General features: G+C 46.8%; 2 protein-coding genes across 2 annotated transcripts in view; both read right to left on the reverse strand.

Annotated features, from left to right (window-relative positions):
* LOC126502194 (sodium/glucose cotransporter 1-like) overlaps positions 1 to 2,125 on the reverse strand; it is a 35,540-nt gene extending 33,415 nt beyond the window's left edge. Inside the window, exon 1 of the mRNA XM_050143045.1 lies at positions 1,997 to 2,125. Within this exon, the coding sequence (XP_049999002.1) occupies positions 1,997 to 2,125 (129 nt within the window). The remainder of the gene's footprint in view (positions 1 to 1,996) is intronic.
* A 6,304-nt stretch (positions 2,126 to 8,429) lies between these two features.
* On the reverse strand, positions 8,430 to 10,537 carry Vpreb3 (V-set pre-B cell surrogate light chain 3). The gene is made up of 2 exons (XM_050143565.1): positions 10,340 to 10,537; positions 8,430 to 9,706 (listed from the first exon to the last, which is right to left on the reverse strand). Exons 1-2 carry the CDS (start codon positions 10,389 to 10,391, stop codon positions 9,396 to 9,398), a joined length of 363 nt encoding a protein of 120 aa, XP_049999522.1. The 5' UTR covers positions 10,392 to 10,537; the 3' UTR covers positions 8,430 to 9,395.
* Between the last annotated feature and the right edge of the window lie 4,105 nt (positions 10,538 to 14,642).

The following is a 14,642-nucleotide window of genomic DNA, read 5'->3' on the forward strand; positions in this document are numbered from 1 at the left end:
GAGGAAGAGGGTGGTGGTCCTGATCTAGCAACTTCAAACTATTTTGGATTTAAGACATATAAGTTAAAATAATAAAAAAGCAAACACAGCCAGGCAGTGGTGGCGCACGCCTTTAATCCCAGCACTCAGGAGGCAGAGGCAGGCGGATCTCTGAATTTGAGGCCAGCTTGATCTAAAGAGTGAGTTTCAGGACAGAAAGGGCTACACAGAGAAACCCTGTCCTGAAACAAACAAACAAATCAAAACAAAACAAAACAAAAGCCAAGCCAACACAGAAAGCCCCAAACAGACAGCCACATACAAGCTTACTCACCAACCACCATGCTAGATTCTGGCCAGCCAGGAAGAAATCTTTTATTGTACCACGCCTGTGTGACAGAAGAGCCTGAAACAGAAACACTCCAGTGGAGTACCATTCACAGAGAAGAGCTCGATAGAAGATGTTGGTCTTACTATCCCGCAGCTGGTGTGTGAGACTCTCCAAATACATTAGTGGGAAAAGAGAACATACCGCAGACTAACGTGCAGTTTGATCCCATCTTATAAGAGGAACACACAGAGTATACATTATGCATCTGTATGTTTGCCCAAGCGCTGAGAAAATGGAGAAAAGATACCAGGTCCGGTTACCTCAGAAAGATGAGTCGGACGAGGGAAGAAAACTAAGTTATTCAAGTCGCTCTATACATTTTGCTTGTTATACTAAAGGTTAAAGCATTTGGCAATTAACAACAGTATAGGATTGTTTTTAATTTAAAACAAACAAAAGTCTGGTGTTGTGGCGCAGGCCTTTAATCCTAACACTCAGGAGCAGAGGCAGGTGGATCTCTAAGTTTGAGGCCAACTTGGTCTACATAGTGAGTTTCAGGCCAGCCACAACTACTCAGTGAGATCCTGTCTAGGACAAATAACTATAAAGAAGGAAGGGGATCAAAACATGCCGGACATCCATCCATGTGTTAAATCTCCCAGAGCTCCTGGAGCAACAGGTTTACTGGTTCTCAAATCTTGGCCAGACATGGCCCCCAGGTAAGGTCAAGAGTGATTTGGGGGTGCAGAGAGGGTTCTTAATCATAGCACTGGAGGAAGGACCCCAGAATTGAAGCTCAAAGACTGAGAATCCCTGCCTCTGGAAACAGACAGTTCACGGCTGAAGCCAATGAAGATGGATACTGTTTGAGTGCCATGATGTGCGTCCGGGATTCCCCTTCCTGTTTGGAATAGACCCTGTGCTCCCACCCCTTGGCATTGGTGAGGAAGTAGTTCCAGGAGCTCCTGTGAACACAAGACTCCGAGGATGCTCAAGTCCACCACATGCCAGACAGCTCTAGGTTTGCATCTGAGTGCCACTATCTTCTGCTTCTTACTCAACCTTTAGGAATCTCAGTTCAAGTCACCGTAGATCTGGCCTTTGCATGCATGGAGAATTTGTTCCTAGACTCTTTCAGCTCAAATTTCTTTTATAAATGTCTTTATAAATATTTGGATGTAACTTCCAGTACATCCTTTTGTGTGCTTTACATTGCCTCTAGGTTATAAGTTAGGCGTTGTAACACTTAATTACCGTAAATAATCTTAGCTATCCAGTACAAATGAAAGACAATCTTAAATACTTTCAACACGACTGGCTAGATCTGCAGATAGGGAACTCCTGGAGAGTTCAGAGCTACAGCAGCATGTCGGTGCTAGCTGCTGTCATCATTGTGAGTCTCACGAGGACTTTCAAAATACCATTAAGGTTTCGGGTTCTAGGTGGCAGGAGCAGGACATTTGAGTTATTTAACTATTATTTTAGGGTGGGGGATGGGTATAGGAATAGAAAGGGATAATGGTCCAGAACGGTTTTGTTGCCTAAGTAGCTGGTGCTTGGTTGTCAGGGTGAGGAAGGGTTAGACAAAGGGTGGGCAAGGCCATCCTCTCTGAAGTGCCAGGAGGCTAGGTGGAGGCCAGGTCTCTGCGGGGGAAGTGCCACACCAGCCCAGAGGTCCCGCCATACCCACAGCCCGAAGAACAGAACCAATAAGAGGTACGAAGTCACCACCAGGGTGTCCGAGGTGCTGTGGATACTTAAGCCCACGATGTCCTGATTCCTGGTGACGCTATGATTGTTCTCCAGGGGGTCCATGGCAGCTTTTCTGAGCCAGGTAAACACTTGCAGCCAGAACACTGCAACGGTTCTGGGTCCAGCTCCACCTGTAGTTCGCAAGGCATCCTGGGAAGAGCCACGTTACTGTCTTCTTGGTTCCCAGTAGGTTCTGCGGCTTGGTTCTACCCCAGCACCAGCGACTTCTTCCCTTTCCTTTATTCTCGGTTACACGCAGGCACGCACGCACGGAAGAAGAGAGAGAAGAGAGAAGGGGGGGCCTTTTTGGGTGCCAAGTCAGTCCCCAGTCTGTCTCTCCATCAGCCACGAGCGGTCATCCTCAGCTAAATTCGGGCGCAGGCGGGTCGAACACAGGACAACTGAAGCAGAGTCATTAATGGTGTCTTTAGAAGCTGTATTGGATTCTGGGGCAGAGAAATCATCACTCTGATGGAAACCAAAATCGACAGATGCTTAAATACACTATGCAAAATGGGCTAATATTTGCATATCCTAGGCACATCTTCCCCTATGTTTTAATTCATCTATGACTCATAACAGTAACATCCCTCCTATCTTAATAAACCATGTTTAGGGCTGGAGAGATGGCTCAGTGGTTAAGAGCATTGCCTGCTCTTCCAAAGGTCCTGAGTTCAATTCCCAGCAACCACATGGTGGCTCACAACCATCTGTAATGAGATCTGGTGCCCTCTTCTGGCCTGCAGGCATACACGCAGACAGAATATTGTATATGTAATAAATAAATAAATAAATAAATAAATATTAAAAAACATGTTTATATTTTCATGATAGTGGATTTTTTCATTAATTTTAATTAAAATGTTGTATCAAAATGGTATTTACCTTAATTTCAGAGGTTTTCTTTTCTTTTTCTTTTTTTTTGGCTCTTCTTTACCCTGTGTGCCGAGACAATTATTAAGCTTACTTTTGCCATCACAGCTCTGGGTGGAGGCGTTGATCACAGAATCTCTTCCATTTTGTGCAAATCAACTTTTTAAAATGATTCATTTCCTCTGTATGGGTATTTTGCCTACATTCACGTCTTGTGTACCACAGGCATGCCCAGTGTCCTCAGAAGACAGGAGATGGTGTCAGACCCACTACAACTGGAATTACAGATGATTGTGAACCACCCCATGAGTTCTGGGAATTGAACCTAGGTCCTCTGAAGACCAGCCAACGCTCTTAACACTGAGCTATCTCTCCAGCCTTTGTAGATCAACTCTAAATTCTTTTTTAAAGAAAAAAGTCCTTTCTTCTTTCTTTATGTGTGCAGGTAGGTATTGGGATGGAACCCAGAACCTGTTGCACACTAAACACGGACTCTTCCACAAACTCGATCCCAAACGAACATGGCCAACTTTATTTTTCTTGGTACATTCCTTTGCTAAATGTTATTTTAGCCTTGATGGGTGAAGGGGGGAAGGACACAGAGTGAATGGGTAGGAAAGGAGGGGAGATCTGGGAGGAGTCGGGGAAGGGAGTGAATAGGAGCAAAACAGATTGTATGAAACTCAAAGAACTAATAAAAACGGAGAAAAACTTACTTTAGTAAATCTTTATCAATACATTTAAAATGAGCCGGGCGATGGTGGCGCACGCCTTTAATCCCAGCACTCGGGAGGCAGAGGCAGGCGGATCTCTGTGAGTTCGAGACCAGCCTGGTCTACAGAGCTAGTGCCAGGACAGGCTCCAAAGCCACAGAGAAACCCTATCTCGAAAAACNACACATATATATTTAAAATGACTATAAGAATGTCTAACACATAGCTGTTGTTGGGTGCCAGACCCCTTTCAATGTATTTTACATATATTAATCCCCTTGGTTCTCATAATCAAACAGTCTAAATCTATGTCAAGATAAGGAGAGGCTTTTAAAAGCCAATCAAAAGACTGGATGGTGGTTGCATACACCTTTAATCCCAGCACTTGGGAGGCAGAGGCACGCTGTGAGTTCGAGGCCAGCCTGGTCTACAGAGCAAGTGCCAACACAGGCTCCAAAGCAAAGGCAATCAGAATCCTGGGCAGAATTCCATTGTCCCAATTAGTTCAGCACTGCCCAAACCAGCAATATGAAAGTGGGCCTGTGTTGTGGCTCAATTGATAGAAAGCTTGCTTAGCACATGCAAAGCTCTGGCTTCCATTCCTGGTACCTCATAAACATGGTCTGTTGACACACATGTGTATAATCCAGCACTCTAGAGGTGGAGGCAGAAGGATCAGAAATGCAAGGTCATCTTGGCTACATAGACAGGTGGAGATTCCAAGATAACTCTGGTGTGCATCAAGTTGACAAAAAAATAAAATAAAAAAGCAGAAGCAAAATTTAAAGTCTTCTCCTTGGGCTGGAGAGATGGCTCAGTGATTAAGAGCACTGACTGCTCATCCAGAGGTCCTACCTGGGTTCAATTCCCCCAGCACCCGCCTGGTGCCTCAGAACCTCTCTATAATGAGATCTGGTGTCCTCTTCTGGTATGCAGACATACATACATGCACTGTGTACATAATAAATAAATAAACCTAAAAAAAAGAATCTTTGCCTCAATCATAGGCCTACAAAAATAAAAACCTCCAATCTCTTTTTAAAATTAGTGAATAGCACTAGGGATCATAAACAGATGTAGTCTCAATAAAATCAAATATAAAAAGAAAAGGAAAAAGAAACAATATCTTTAAAATTCTTTTTACAAATCTGTATTACCTTTATACCAAAACCAAGATCCAACCAAAAAAGAATTCGATAATCGCTCTGATGAACATCGACATAACAGTTCTCAGTAGAATCTTGAAAAATGAATTGAAGATCACATAAAAAGGTCATCTACTATGACCAAGTTGGTTTCATGCCAGAGATTTGGAGACGGCTCAATACGTGTAACAGAATAAATGTAATCTATTGTATAAACAGGCTCAAGGACAGAAAACACATGATACCTCAGCAATGAAAAAAATGCCTTTGACAAAGCCCAACATCACATTGCGATTGAAGTTGTGGAGAATTTGGGGGTATGTGAAATATATCTCAATATCATAAGGATAATATATGACAAGCCCATAGGCAAAAATCATGTTAAATGGAGGGGAAAATTTAAAGCATTTCCACTAAAATCAGGAACAAGACAAGAGTGTCCATTCCCTGTTCAAGATAGTGCTTGAAGTCTTAGCTAGAACTAAAGAGACAAAGAAAGAGAAAAGGGAATACAAATCAGAAATAGAAAGAGTCGAAGTATCCTATCTGCAGATGATGTGATTTTAAGTGTACATAGGATCCCACTGGAAATCCCACGTTCAGCAAAGTACAAAATTAACACAAAAATCAGTACTTTCCAATAATATCAATAACAAACATCCCAAGAGAGAAATCATCGCAATAAGATCAAAATCTTTTGAAATAATCTAGCCAAGAAAATGAAAAAAAGACTGAACAATGAAAATGTTAAGAGCCTTTAATCCCAGCACTCAAGAGATAGAGGCAGGCTGATCTCTGTGAGTTTGAGGCCAGCCTGTGCTACACAGCAAGTTCCAGGACAGCCAGGGCTACACAGAGAAGCCCTATCTCACCCCCCCCCCACCACCAAATGTTAAAGTATTGAAGAAAGGAACTGAAGAAGGTGGCAGTGCCTCACTTGCTTGTGGATTGGTAGGATTAATATTGTGAAAACGACCATCTTACCCAAAGCAATCTCTAGGTCTAATTGTTAAGGTTGATCCATTTGCAGATATCCTACAGTTTAACTGTCTAATAGTCCCTGGGTTAGAGTGCCTGGATTTGTGACCCAGTGTCTGAGAGAGCAATTGTCTGTGTGGTCGGCAGAAGGTTGTGATCGTGGACTCAGTGGTCAATTTAAATGAGCTGGGTGTTCAGTCCACGGTACCCTGCTTCCTTTGTCGTCCCTAAAGTAGTTTTATCTAAAACACTGGTGTGGCTCATTATGGCTCACACTGCCCACTGCCTTATCATCTTCTGTGAGGTTGTGAAAATCCTACAAAAAGTACAACCGTGTGGCCTTGAGAGGACAGTCTGCATTCATCTGTGTGAGGCTGCCCCTGAAATCAGAACCTTTCCTCTCTCTGATGTCACGAGGGGAGTGCAAAGCTGGCTGGCTGGCATGATGGCTTCCTCCCCTTTTGTATCTTAAAAGATAGAGAACCAAACTTCTAGCTTCGTTCTTTGTTCTGCAGGCTGTGCAGCCTGAGCAACCTGTGCAGCCTACGCAGGTTAATGCAGCCTCTGCAACCTGAGCAGCCTCTGCAACCTGAGCAGCCTACGCAACTTGAACAGTCTATGCGTGCAGCCTGTGCATGCAGCCCAAGCAACCTACACAGCTTATGCAATTCTTGAGCATGTAGTTGTCCCAGCAAGTTTTACTAGAGCCACCTCTGAAGCTCTTTCAGGGACCCCAGCTATCTTAGGGTAGGTTGAGATATAAAGCCAAGGTTCTGTGTGAACTCAGAGGGAGCCTGCCTACCAAAGAAAGGCCCTGACGTATGGGATCAACTTCGAAGACCCCAGAAGTAGGCTACAAACAAATGGAACAGATGTCTCGGGGTATGTCCACTGAGAAATGCTGCAGCCACTGCTTCAAATCCAGGCTCTCTTACGGAAATTCTCAGCCTGGAAACCGCCAAGGGCAATATTGCTCTATTGAGATAGAGTCTTACTCTAACCCAGGAGCCAAATCACTCCCTGATAACATAGAGGGAAACCCGTGGGCTTTCTCAAAGCATTGAGTCTTCTCTAGAAAGGATGGGCACATTTAAAGCGAGAAACACCCTCTGAGATGTGGGGTTTCTGTTTCTCTTCCCTTGTTCTAGGACACAGTCCGAATTTGCTTGGCTTCCCCACCAGGTGGCGCTGTCTACTCATAAATAAGCACAAAAAGCCCACGCTTGCTTTTTATTTTTAATCAAATTGTTTATTTGGATTTTGAGATAGGGTCTCACAATGTAGCTTTGGTTAGTATGAAATTTGCTATTTAGACCAGGATTTCTCGAACTCACAAAGACTTTCCTGCCTCTGCCTACTTATTAGTGGGACAGCACCACTACACCCTGCCAAAATTGCCTTTTGAGAACCAGTGGCAATCTTCCTGTCTCAGTCTCCCGAGTGTTTAGGGCTCCCCATGCCCCACCAATGCTCTGAGTTGGTTGTTAAACATACCAGTGCCCCGGTGATGAGAATGAGCCTACGCTGATTGGGAAAGTGAGGCCGGCAGTCCCACACTTAATGAGGGAATTTGGATATGAGTAAGGAGAATTGAGATGATCCAGAGGTGCTTCATCCGTCCCCAACAATGTGTTAAGTGTTGCCAGACTGAAAAGTCCAAAGATCTGGTATCCCAAAACTTCCCAACTCTCTCGGGAATCCATAGCCCACCAGGTCCTGGGTACAGGACAAAGGCTCGGCGTGGTCAGGGTTTCCTGGATGGAGTGGACACAGCTCTGCCAACTAGACGGCGACGCAGCTCCCCATAGACTTTAAGTCAACTGGGGCTCCCACATCCTGGGCCAGTGGAGCGAAGGTGGGTTCGGTGGACTGGGAGGGGCGAAGGGTGCTGGATTGGGGTGAAGCTGCCCCAGGGCCTGGAGCCTCCACCCGCCCCTCCGCCTCTACTCCCACCCTCGTCCTCACCTGTTTCCCCTCCCCCCAAGCGCCCCCTCCTCCCCCGTCCACCCACCCCTCCCGCGCCGGTGAGCACTTCCAGCGCCGCTCTAGGCTTCACGGAGCTCTCATCACCTGTGCCCCTGCTGCTGAGCCAGGCTGCTGGTTGGTGGGGTGTCCTCGCGTTCTGGCGGTGGGGAGAGTTGAGAAGAACCCGCATTGGACGGAGTGCACAGGAAAATACTGAGATTGGGAAAGGCAAATGTAGAACCTTAAATAACAGCTGCGCCCTCTTTCAAGGGTAATCCTGGACTTGCCTGTCGCGGCGTCCCCACCCCCACTCCCACCCCCGCGGGTGCAGCCCACATAAGGCTACTTAGAGATGAAGGGGGATTAAAGGTTGAAGGGCCCAAAGATAGTCAAGACTGTAAGCTCTGGATCCCCCAAATGCTGCATCTAGGTGCTCACCTCCAGAAATGAGGCACTTCCTGTTTGTTTGGTTGGTTGGTTTTTGAGACAGGGCTTCTCTGTGTAGTCCTGGCTGTCTTGGAACTCATTCTGTAGACCAGGCTGGCCTCTGCCTCTCTAGTGCTGGGATTTAAGGTGTGTGCCATAACCGCACGCTTTTTTTTTTCGGGGTGGGAGGGGAACACTTCTTAGAGACACCAGGGAAGCTGAGTATGTGTGTGTGTGTGTGGGGGGGGTTATGTGTGTTTGCTTTTGCTATCCTGGGGGCTGAGCCTAGCGCCACTTTTTATACTAGGCAAATATTCTATCACTGATCTAGAACCCCCAGCCCAGGAATTTTGTTTTGGTTCCAGAGAAGGTCTCACTATGTATCTGTCCTTGGCTGTCTGGAACTTCCTATGTAAACCAGGCAGGTCCTAAAATCACAGAAATCCACCGAGTGTTGGGATGAAAGCCATGTGCTACTACGGCTCAGAATCTTTCTGAAGGTTCCGATCTCACTTAGTTCAGCTTCTGAGAGCACTGTTGGCCCTACCGTTAATTGTGCCACCCCTTGATGCATAACTGCTCAGGTGTGGTTACCCATCTGTGGGAAATCTTCTCCAGGGAAAGCAGTAGAACACACTGTCTCTGAGGAGGACAGAAACCGCATAATCTGTTACCTGCTTTCAATGTCCCCATTCCTGGTCCTCAGGGCCCTTCAGAGAACACCGGACCCTGACCATCAAGGCTCAGAAGAGATTTGTCCAAAGACTTCAGGGGAAGAGGCAGGGGCTGCCCCTCCTCCAAGCCATCAGCATCAACTCCTTGGGGACCAGCCACCCAAGAACAATGAGCGTTGAACCACAATCAGCCATGTGGAGCTGGGAGGGTGGGGGGCAGTAAAGGTTAGTTCCTTTTTCTCTACCTTCAGTTCATGAGGTCATGGGGAGGTCAGGCATCAGGCTAAGCCCCTGGGGATAGGGACAGGGCTGGGCCAGGTTCCCTCGGGGTCTCAGGTGTTTCCTCTTGACAGCAGTCACCAGAATCCCAACTCCCACGTCCTCTGATCTGTTACTTTTTATCCCAGGATCACATGGTCATCATGTTGAATGTTATTAACTCATATTGCAAGAGAAAGAAAGCAAGACTTAGAGGAAAAAGAGAGGTCCAAGGTCAGGGGCAGAAGTAGGGGGACAAACAGAAGCCATTCATCTCATACCCCAGCCCTAGGGATCAAAGTTATTTATAGGCAATGGAACAAAAGTAGTCTGCGTCGTCCTCCGGCTGCACGGGGCTGATGGTCAGCACATAGACATTGTGGGCCACGTCCCCAGTAGCGGAGAACCTGTCGGGAATGTCATCAGGCCGATAGTGCTCCTCTTCTGAGTAGTAGTAGAGCAGATGGGGAGCACTGCCCGGGCGCTGCTGATACCAAGACACGCCAAAGTCCCCAATGGTGGCATGCTGAGAATTGATTGTGCAGTTGAGTTGAACCACTTGGCCTGGGAAGACCAGTACTGCATCAGGATAGGTCAGGGTTGGCTGGAAGACTGAAAGATAGAAACCCACTGAGGGCTAGCCTGGGCCCCTTCCTTCCTTACTGTGACTATTTTGTCAGACCCCAAGAAGACTCTCACTCCCAAAATTTTCATAGCGCCAGAGGACTGGCCCTGGATGGGGCAGGGAGGCCTGGTTCCCTGAGGCTTAGTGTGCTCGCTCTACAGCTCCGTTCTCCTCTGTGAATGGGGGCTTTGGAGTAAGTGGCCCCTAAATTAGCATTATCATCATGTCTCCAAGAATCCATGTTCAGCTAAGAGCCTTGTATGCGATCATGGGACTGGAACCTTCTGGGCCCCTCTTCTCTGAGGACCTCTCAGTCTACTAGCTCTCTCAAACCCTGGCCACGGGCTAATTGTCCCCAGGAACCTCCCAGGATGCATAACCATCATCTTTAGTTTCAAGCTTCTGACCACATGGCGTAAGGGACTGTCCATGTTAACATCTCCTGTGAGAAGCAAAGGGTCAGTGTAATCAAGGTCCACACAGGAACGTGTCCTGCCTGGCCTCCACTCCACCTCTCTGCCTTGCCTAGGATCCACCCCACTGGCGCTACTGATCTGCTTCTTTGTGTGGGCTTTCTTGAGTGAGTACCAACCCCCACCTCCCTCCCGGAGGAGTCTTACCTGCCAAGAAGGCACCAATCAGAAGGAAAGGCAGGCAACCAGGGCAGGCCATGGCCAGAGGCACAAGGCTGTACCAGAGTTGCCCTGATGTGTGTGCTGTGCACGCTCTGGGTGCTTACGGCACAGGGATGGGGAAGCCTCTCGACCACAATAGAGCATGCAAATCAGCCCGCTGATTGAAGAGGGTGTGTCGCACAATATCAGGCCCTGTCTTCCAGATGTCCCGAAACACAGCCAGGGGGAGATCAGAAGTTCAGAAGCCTTCAGGTCCAGGGCCAAGAAGTTGAAATTCCCCAGAGAGTACCCCCATACTCCTTTCTAGTCATTAACAGTGTCTACCCACTAGAATAGGGGTCCTCAACCTGTGGACCTGTGAGTCCTGATCCCTTTGTGGTAGAGCAGGGGAATAGGAGGCCCTTCCACAGAGGTCACCTAAGACTATCGGAAAACACAGATATTCATAACAGTAGCAAAATTACACCAATGGAGTATCAATGAAAATAATTTATGGTTGGAGGTCACCATAACATGAGGAACTGTATTAAAGGGTCGCAGCATTAGAAAGGATGAGGACCATTGCTCTAGAATGTCCTCACAAAGGCCCAGGTGTCCCTGGCTTGACAATGTTGAGGGTAAAGGCCTCGTGGGACATATTTTAGAGCAAGAAGACTATTCCCTTAAAGGATCTAGAGGGACCACAGATTCTTCTCTCTTGCTACCTGGCCTGCCCTGACTTCGATCCACCCCTTGATACTGCCACGACAGGCCCAGAAGCAATGGTGCTGTGGACTGAAACTCCAAACCTATGAGCTAAAGCTAACCTTCCCTCTATGAGTTGATTATCTCAGGGCAACTGACTAATAGAACCTCCAAAGGAACAGTCATTCTGGGTTTTAGCACATTAGGTTACTTTTGTGGGCTGTAGAAATTCTACTCTCAGTAGAATATATACATATGTGTATGTATATACACATATATGCATCTATGTGTTCATATATATAAATACACACATATACAGATATATATAGGTACACATATGTGTGTATGCATGTTTGCTTCTTTTGGCCAACATTAAGAGTCAACCATGTGGGCAGGGCACAGTGGTGCACGCCTTGAATCAGGCCAGCTGCCTAACTCTGAGACAGGGGAAGGAGATCAAGACAACAGCACAGGCAAAGGCAACTCTCACAACTCTCGGAGCTTAGGGCTCCCGTCCTACCGCTGCCTTCCTTCCAGATTCTGTGTCTTGGTGCCACCGTCTCCAAGCTTCAGGCATCTAAGTTGCACTCTTAGGATGTAAGTCCTCACAAAGTAAGCTCTGGAAATACTACTCGCCTCTACGGTACTGCTCTGAGGACCGAGATGGTTTCTAAAGTGCTACGAATGACATTTATGATGGGCACAGTGGCACCCACCTCTAATCCAAGCACCCATCAGGCTGGAGCAGGTAGAACTCTGAAGGAAGAAGTGAAAGAAATAAACTGATGTTGCTATCTTTGTTTTTCCTAAGGGATTTACCAATAACCTTGCCTCAAAAATACTAAGTTACACCAAGGCAAAATTTAGACAAAGGAGCATGCCACTGCCAGGAAGTGTAGAGACGACGCCACCAATCAAACCCCATGCCTCTATCAGAAAGAGCATCCTTCTGCTGGCCAGACAGGAGGATCCTGGTTAACAGCTGCCGAGGAAATACAGCTGTGCTCTGTCTCGTGCTAGCTCTGGCAAGAACTGAACATTGGCACTCTCCCCATTTGTCCAAACAACCAAACCTTAGGATTTCTGTCTCTGTAAAAGATGTTTAATTGTTCAAAGTGTAACTCGTGGTCATGAAACTAGAGAAGCAGAAAGGGATCTCTGCTCAAGGCTGGTTCCCCTCTGTACATTAGCCGGAACAAGCCATGCACTATTATTAGAAGGTTTCCATCGTGATTTCGCACTGGGAAGGCATATTAACTCTGTGACATCATGAATCAAGACCATCTGGGCGACATACAGCACCCTGTCTCAAACAGCTGTCCCGACCAAAAAGCCCTGTGAAAGCCTCAGTAAGCACAAAGTCACAGCAAGCCTGTGTGCTCCGGTGTGCACTGCCCTTTCACAAATGCGAAAAGCGAGGCTAACAAAAGCGAAGGGTTTATCTAGGGGCTAAGTGGGTCCATGGTGAGCTGGACGGAGGACCCAGATTTCTTCCAACTTACCCAGCCTGAGATGTGGCGGCATAAGGCAGCACAGAGAGCCTAACTATGGGGGTACCCTTCCGACACTGTGCTTGGAGGGGCCTGGGGGAGGCTCAGAGAGAGGCCATAGAAGCAGAGAGACAGGGGAAGCCATGTGGGAGAATGAAAAACAAGGAATGAGAAACAGTTTAAAAAAATCAGAGGATAATCGCAGAGATGGAAGACAAAACAAACGTTAAGTGTGAGAATGTAGAACAGACGAGAGACAGGGAGGGGGAGAATGAGACCTGCAGACGTAGGACTGCGCATGAAAGCCAGGGTTGCTCAGAGAACTGGGGATTACAGCTCAGTGGTGCGTTTGTGAGTCCCTGGATACAAAGCAAGCACGTGTGTGGGCGAGGGAGGGTAGCAGGACACTAACCAGTAGTGAAGAGCAACAAGCCCATGCCTCTGGCTGCTATAGATCTGGGAGGCCCAGAACCAAGAGACAGAAAGCGAGACAACACAAAACAAGCACTCACTGGAAAAGACATGAGCATGTTCTTACAAAGCTAAAGACATTCACCAGGCGGCCCTGCAGTTCTTCCTGTGGTATTCACTAGAGAAAGGAAAACTGCTCCCACAAGGACCCGCAGACAAAAGTTTACCGCAGTCTTATTCATGATCTCCCCAGCTTCCAAAACAATGGCGGGTGAGCAAGTGAGTCAACTCCTGGACACACAAATGACTCAACACTCCTCAGCAAGAAGAGAGAAACAAAATAAATAAATGAATAAATGAATAAGTAAGTAAGTAAATAAATAAAAAGAGAGAGAAACAGCTATCTATACCAACAGCCTAGATCATGTTGAGTGAAGACACCACAAGCCGTAGCTCTGAGCCCACTTAGGAGACACCCTGGAAAAGATGCATAGGAAATGGCCTGGGATGCCAGGGACTAGCGCTGAGTATCAGAGCCTCAACAACAGACAGAGAGCCTCTAAAGACGAAGAGGACTTGGGGAACTAAGGTAAACCTGCGGGAGGGATGTAGGAGCCATTCGGAGAGGCTGGAAGCAAGAGGAAGTATTTAAAAGTGAAATGGATTACATAAGGTATTTTGAAACAATAATCCTTGGCTACAAGGATCGATAACAAGGGTGGCCCGAGTCCAAGACTAAACACACAGTTGCTGGGTGGACGGCCTTGCAGGAGTGTTTCTGTGTAAGGTTGTGGTGGCCTTTGTGCAAAGCTGTGGTTGCGGCGGTATTTTGTGGTTAGTTCTTGTCATTAGACATGCGTGCACAAAATTCCCAACTGTAGTCATCCAGCTTTAGTTATCTGAAGCAGGAGGATGGAAGTTAAGGACTAGTTTTTCTTTTCTCTCTCTCTTTCTCTTTCGTTTTGGTTTTTTGAAACAGAGTTTCTCTGTGTAGCTCCAACTATGCTGGAACTCACTCTGTGGACCAGGCTGGCCTCAAACTCACAGAGATCCACCTGCCTCTGCTTCCAGGTGCTGGGATTAAAGGCGTGTGCCACCACCGCCTGGCAGTTAAGGGCTATTTTTATTCTCACAATTTTAAAGAATCACCTATGGGAAGGGGTGATGGAAACATTCTGTATCCTGCTTATGGTAACTGGAGATTTGTCAAAACAGTGCCAACAAGATGACTCAGTAAGGGAAGAAGCTTGTTACCTAGCCTGACAACCTGAGTTCAATCCCAGGGACCCCAAGGTGGAAGGAGAGAACCAGCTCCCACAAATTGCCCTCTGACCTCCACACATATGCACTGTGGTACATGCATGCATACAAAAACGCTTCCACAAAATGAATAATTATAAATAGATTTTTCTAACTTGAAAGAATTCCAAAAGGGAAAGTAAATTCTATCTCCATGAATGTGATTAGCAGGAGAGGACAAAAGGAAATGAGAACAGAAAAAAATAATTGGAAGGGCCCAGGCGCTGGTGGCGCACGCCTTTAATCCCAGCAGAGGAAGGCAGATCTCTCAGTTCGAGGCCAACCTGGTCTACAGAGTGAGTTCCAGAACAGCCAGGACTGTTACATAGAGAAACCCTGTTTTGAAAAAAACAGAAAGGAAGGAAGGGAGGGAGGGAAAGAGAAAGAAGGGGAGAGAGAGAGAG

This window comes from Alexandromys fortis, unplaced genomic scaffold, assembly GCF_014885135.2.
Source record: "Alexandromys fortis isolate MF-2015 unplaced genomic scaffold, M_Fortis_MF-2015_v1.1 scaffold_9, whole genome shotgun sequence".
Taxonomy (NCBI): domain Eukaryota; kingdom Metazoa; phylum Chordata; class Mammalia; order Rodentia; family Cricetidae; genus Alexandromys; species Alexandromys fortis.

Bases quoted from the DNA above. Each gene is read 5' to 3' on its own strand.
- Vpreb3 (XM_050143565.1), bottom strand. From the start codon at position 10,391: ATGGCCTGCCCTGGTTGCCTGCCTTTCCTTCTGATTGGTGCCTTCTTG. The intron at 9,707-10,339 runs GTAAGACTCCTC...TCTATCTTTCAG, and splicing joins GATTGGTGCCTTCTTGGCAG to TCTTCCAGCCAACCCTGACC.